Genomic DNA, 6,503 nt, shown 5'->3' on the forward strand with positions numbered 1-6,503 from the left:
GTGTGAACCCTTTTTTCTAAGCCTATAAGGCCGTTGGCTTATGCTCAACGTGCTCACTCATGGATTTCATCAACTCCTACTTTTGTAGGTCGGGACTCAGCACTTTCGAGTTTCGAGTCAATGAAGCCATACTCTATATTTATTGGTTCTAAAGGTGCTTCTCGGAACTTCTCCATCAGTATATGTTCATTCAGTTTCCCATATGTCGACATCTGTCATTCAATCACGTAATTTGTCTACAACGTCGTCGTTAATATTCCCACATTCTGTAACCTTTACAAATAGGAAAACTCAAAATCCTCCGCCTATAGGTCTCATCACATTTCCATCTCTTCCCACCCTTTCCCACTAGATACAAACGAAACATCGAACGGCTGGCCAAGCTGGTCCGGGACCAACCGATGCGCCCACTGGACAAAGCCGTCTGGTGGACGGAGTACGTCATCCGACATCAGGGAGCCTCGCACCTGCGGTACAAACAGGCCCAGATGCCAGCCTGGCAGTATCACTATTATGACGTGGTGGCCACACTACTAGCCACAGCTCTGGTCGTGCTGGCTCTGGTTGCTTATGTCCTCAAGCGGCTACTGAGCTACCTTCTACTTCGAGCACAATCGTGGCAAGTGCGGCGGGTGAAACAGAAAGCCCTCTAGAGCAATTTGAAGGGAGTTCAACGTGTGTACAAGTAGGTACTTGCAGCGCGGCAGCAGTAATAGCATATTGGAACGAATGCTAATGAATGGACGATAGGAAAGAGGTGCGACAGATGACCGTGGATATGATGTATGCTTAACCTTGGCGAAGAAGATGTTTTTTTTTTTTTTGAAGAATGTGTTGTAACACGTCCGAAGGTACGAATGCACAAGTCAATAGGCGTACGGTTAATGTATTGCGTAAATTTAGGTTGGTGATGCCCAATATTAGGTTAGTGTTTATTTAGACCGTTTGCACTGTTCGATACTGACTGTTTGCACTGGTAGGTATATTCATTTATGGATGGATGATGGAGGAACTTGCCGAAATAGACTTCGTACGTGAAAAGCGGCAAAGGGACGACGGGAAGGGGAGGTTGGCCAACATTGAATGCATAGATGTTTCCGCTACATTTTTCACGTAGCACGTATTTAATTTTAGGTTTAGGCATAATGATGTTAACTTTAACACGAGTATGAGAAGCAAATAAAATAAATAAAGTACAAACCGCAGGTGCCGTCCATCATGGAACAATTGATTGAATGAGAAATGGCCTTGTATTGAAAATGTTTCAATGCAAATCTTCTAGGTCGAGCAGATAGGTTTTTTTTCGTCGATTCACATTCATGTTTTAACCGAGATGCTCATACTGTCGTAAGTAGCTTTACAATCTAAGTGTGGTTGCATTGCTCTTGCGTTGGCAGTTCAGTATTCTAAACCAGGTTTCTGTACATATCTGCAATGTCGCTATTCGCACAACAGTCTCGTGTCCTAGAGGTTTCCTATTCATATGGGATTGTTGTGTGTGAAGCGGTGATGCATGTCAGTATAACAATTGTCTTCTTAAAACAAAAATCTTTAACTATATCGAACTTATTATAAATGGAATTGACTTATTATTTTTGGAATTAATTATAAACGGAAATTGTTAGTTATTTTTAGCAATCATTAGATGATATAATGATATGCTGTACTTGTAAGTAATAAATGTAGTGTTTGACTTATAAAACCTGTCAATTTTGCTTTCAGAGCGTCACAATAAGCGATCTTATGATTCGTGAGCGTTCACTCAGAGTGAGAACTCACGAGTCGTTAAATTGCTGATTGCGACTCACTGAAAGCAATATTGACAGATTTTATGTGTCAAACACATACTTCACGTACTCGTCTTGTAACTTACAAGTACAAATTATCACTATACCATCTCATGATTTCATAATTCTGAAAAAAAAACATTTTTTATAGCAAGTGAGTGGAAGTAATCCTGTTCAGAACTTTGTTCTGAATCCTTTGAAGAGCATTTTTTCAGGTAGTGCAACAACTAAACCATATTAGTCCTATTAGTTTTTGTTTGTCTAGTCGGTCGATGAGTCTCATCGTCGCCCACTGGTCACCATAGCCAGTCGACCTCCTGACGAATGCAGAACCACACTATCGTTCATACTATTTTTTTAACTTTAAATGTTTTTGTTTGGTTTACATGAATTACTCATCAAGTGACACAGAGGCGTCTTTTCAACTTTAGTTCTTTTGAATTTCAATTATTATTTGTTACAGTTCCTAGTCTTATCAGGTCTGTTCTAGAGAATGACTACCTTGGTGGGATTGGTTTATTTTAAATTGAAAAATAATGCTACTTATAACTACTATTTACAACTACAACTAACCTACAACTACTACATACACCTTATCTACTATATAAAATTGCTTATCAAAGCATGTTCTGATAAAATACATTTTTGTGCAAACTTATGGTTAGTTTCGTTAATTCTGGAATCTATTTTGGGAATGCCTGTCTCTTCGTGTAAATTTGATATTCTAGTGTCGAAAGGACCATCAATTACCTACCGTTCATACTGGTGACAACGCTCTGATGAGACAACAAAACCTCACCCCTAAGCTCCTCCCCTAATCCTATCCTTCGACAATGTACCCCTCTAACCTCTGGTAAGCCACAATCAGTGTCTATTTTTATCATTTATGGGGTGTTTACATCTGTGCAGATTTACTCGCGCTAGTGTACTCGCCAACTAGCACGAATTTCAGTTGCTCCTGAAATTTCATGCTGGTAGACGCTGATGCCCTGTTTACATTATGCTGGTGGGCGTTTTTGCTAGCAGCCTAGCAAACTAGCCTAAGTGTAAACACCACATTACCATCGCAAGTAGTAGCGCTTCAACCCGGTGTAGATGCATTACGTTTGTCGCCTTGGACGTTCAAGGACCTAATGTCCTCCTCAACTGCACAAAGCCAACGCGTGCGTGGCCTACCCTGAAGCCGACGTCCTCTTCCGGGTTCCCTGCTGAATATTGACTTCGCTTGACGCTCTTCTGGCATTTGTGTCACATGCCCAACCCACTGTAGCCTGCCGTGTTTTATAAGCTTCACAATATCCATGCCGTTATATACTTGGTACAACTCGTGATTTATGCGACGCCGCCAGATGCCATTTTCCAGTTTACCACCGAGTATTGTTCGCAGCACTTTACGCTCAAAGACATCGAAAGCTCTCCGATCGGCCTCTTACAATGCCCACGATTCGTGGCCATAAAAGGCTACCGGCAGAATCAACGTCTTGTACAGCGCGAATTTCGTTTTCGTACACAAGCTGCGGGACTTCAGCTGGCTACACAACCCGTAGAAATCCCTGTTTGCGGCTGCAATACGCCTTTTCACCTCGCGGGTAACATCATTATCGCACGTCACTAAAGTACCAAGATAAACAAATTCGTCCACAACTTCAAATTTTTCGCCATCTAGCACCACTTCACTACCAACACCACTATTGCTCCCACGACTTCACTTTTTTTTTGACTTCAAATGATCTATATTTCTTGAATTTGTGTGGTTTACATGTATAACTTATCAAGTGACACAGATGCGTCTTTTCAACTTTAATTGCTTTGAAATTTCAATTATTATTAATAACAGTTCCTAGTCCTATCAGGCCTGTTTTAAGAATGACCACCTTGGTGGGATTGGTTTGTTTTAAGTATGAAAAAGAAGACTACTTATAACTACTATTTACAACTATAACTAACCTACAACTACTATATACACCTAATCTACTATATACAAATTGCTTATCAAAGCATGTTCTGATGAATTTAATTTTTGTGCAAATTTAGTCTTAATTTCGTTACTTCGGGAATCTATTTTGGCAATGCCTGCCTCTTCATGTAAATTTGTTATTCTAGTGTCGAAAGGACGATCAAGAACCATCCTCAGCACTCTATTCTGAGCGACCTGAATTTTGTTCCTGTGAGTCTGTGCACATGATTCCCACACCGGAGCTGCGTAGAGGATCGCAGGTGCTATGATTTGTTTGTAGACGGCCAGTTTGTTCACCCTTGAGAGGCGGGATCTGCGGCAAATCAGCGGATACAGACACCTAACCAAGGTAGAACACTTGACTACTGTTTTCTCTACATGCGAACGGAATAGGAGCTTTTCATCGAACAACATCCCGAGATAGGTTACTTCGGCAGACCACTCAACCCTTGTGCCATCCATGATTACAGTACAAGATGGAGCCGGTTTTAGTTTGGACGATTGCCGATGGAGGAACATGATCGCTTGTGTTTTGGAGGCATTGATTTTAATTTGCCACGTGATGGCATTATCAGCAAAGGCGTTAAGGCATCGTTGAAGTTTGTTATTTCCCGAGGCATCCTTCCTTTGACGGCTATTGCGGTATCATCTGCGAACAGGAGAAACACGCAACCGTCTCCAAGGGGAGGCATGTCGGAAGTGTAAATGCTGTAAAGCAAGGGGCCCAGCAGACTGCCTTGCGGCACTCCTGCTGGGATGGAAAACGTGTCGGAAAGACAACCATTCAACGATACCTTAAACGACCTTTGCTGGAGGTAGTTATGGGTGATTTTAACCACATGTAATGGGAAGTTGAAGTTACAAAGCTTTTATACAAGCCCATTGTGCCAGACAATATCAAACGCTTTCTCAACGTCTAAGAAGGCCATGGATGTGGACTTGGATACAGCCTTGTTACTTCGGATGTTATTCATCACCCGCACTAGCTGGTGATTGGTGGAGTGCCCCTTTCTGAACCCAAACTGTTTCGGAAGGAGATTGTTATTTTCCTCGACAAACTTGAGCAAACGATTGAGAATGAGTTTCTCCAACAATTTGCTCAGCGCTGAAAGGAGGCTGATTGGTCTGTAGCTTGAAGGCAATGTTGGATCCTTACCGGGCTTGCGGATTGGTATGATTTTTGCTACTTTCCAGATGCTTGGAAAGTAGTGCAATTCCAAACATCTGTTGAAGATAGCGGTTAGAAGAGACTCACTTTCATGCTGAGTCTTTTCAAGATCAAGTTAAATATACCGTCAAACCCGGGAGCCTTCATGTTCTTGGTGCATTTCAGCGCTGAGCAAATCTGTTGTACTGTAATCATATCCGCCGGTGGCACGACACAAGGGGAGGCATCAAGGTTTTGTACGCATTGCGCAACCTGATCTTCGAGCGGACTTTGGATATTCGAGCCAAGCAAATGCGATGAAGTGACATGCTTGCCGATCGCATTTGCTTTCTCCTGTGGGGTGATTAAAAGCCGATCCACATCATTTTCGACTTTGAGAGGTGGAACGGGTTTGGGATGATTTTTCAGGACCTTGGCTACCTTCCAGAATGGTCTGGTGCGGTCATCCAGATTCTGGACAACACGCCCGAAACTTTCATTTCGGAGTGAGTCCATTCTGGAAGCAATTTGCCTGTTCAGATCGGCCATTTCACGTTTTTTGCCCAGATCTCCAGTCCTCTGAAACTGGCGTCTACGAACATTTCTCAGACGAATCAAAAGATGGGTGTGAAAATCAATGGCAATAAACTTACCCCTCACAGGAACTCGTCGGACGCACACCTCGTCAGCCACGGTTATGGCTTGGTGGAGTCCTTCCAACGCTCGGTCGATGTTCTCCACGGTATCAAGCGGCAGGTTGTCGATGATGTGCCTGTCTACCACGCGTCCAAACTGGGCCCAGTTTACGCGATGGTAGTCCTGCTCCCACGCTTTCTACCGGCGACCATGGACAGCAAATGACCTTCATTTTGAATACTCAACATTTGAATTTCACGAAGATGGTTTCGAGATACAAGCGTTTTTTTTTTAGTCCTGATATTAAATGATTCAAGCTTAAGTATTGTCGCATTAATGGCTCTTCGCTCAATTTCAACTTCTATTCATTTTTTCATTTTTTTCACGCTCTCTATCGGCGACCATGTACTTCGTTTTGGTAGAATTTATCTCGAGACCAATCCTCGCTGTCTCTCTCTTAAAAGGCGCGAACGCCTCTTCCACTGCTCTACGGTGTGTTCCGATGATGTCGATGTCGTCCGCAAAACCGAGGAGCATGTGCTACTTTGTGATGATGGTACCGTTCCTCTGCACGCCAGCTCTCCTAATCGCTCCTTCGAGGGCGATGTTGAATAGCAAGTTCGAAAGAGCATCTCCCTGCTTCAACCCATCTAAGGTCACGAACGAGGCCGAAATCGCATCTGCAACTCGTGCACATGATTCCGAACTATCCAGCGTTGCACGAATCAGCCTAATTAGTTTTGTCGGAAAACCGGTTTCTTGCATTACCTGCCATAGCTCGTATTTCTTTACTGAATCGTACGCTGCCTTGAAATCTATGAACAGATGATGAGTCTGCAAGTTGTATTCCCGGAACGTCTCAAGGATTTGACGCAGGGTAAACATTTGATCCGTCGTTGATCGACCCTCACGAAAACCAGCCTGGTATTCGCCGACGAAGGATTCCTCAAGCGGTCTCAATCCGTTGAACAGAACA

General features: G+C 43.1%; 1 protein-coding gene across 3 annotated transcripts in view; it reads left to right on the forward strand.

Annotated features, from left to right (window-relative positions):
- Positions 1 to 1,203, forward strand: part of LOC135707827 (UDP-glucosyltransferase 2-like) — a 63,319-nt gene extending 62,116 nt beyond the window's left edge. For all 3 annotated transcript variants that reach the window (XM_065229730.1, XM_065229728.1, XM_065229729.1), the window contains exon 3: positions 353 to 1,203. In XM_065229730.1, coding sequence (XP_065085802.1) covers positions 353 to 653 — 301 coding nt within the window. In that variant the 3' untranslated portion in view covers positions 654 to 1,203. The remainder of the gene's footprint in view (positions 1 to 352) is intronic.
- Positions 1,204 to 6,503: the final 5,300 nt, after the last annotated feature.

This window comes from Ochlerotatus camptorhynchus, unplaced genomic scaffold, assembly GCF_037179485.1.
Source record: "Ochlerotatus camptorhynchus isolate MF236.1 unplaced genomic scaffold, CSIRO-AGI_Acam_v1.1 ptg000320l, whole genome shotgun sequence".
NCBI classification, from domain to species: Eukaryota; Metazoa; Arthropoda; class Insecta; order Diptera; family Culicidae; genus Ochlerotatus; species Ochlerotatus camptorhynchus.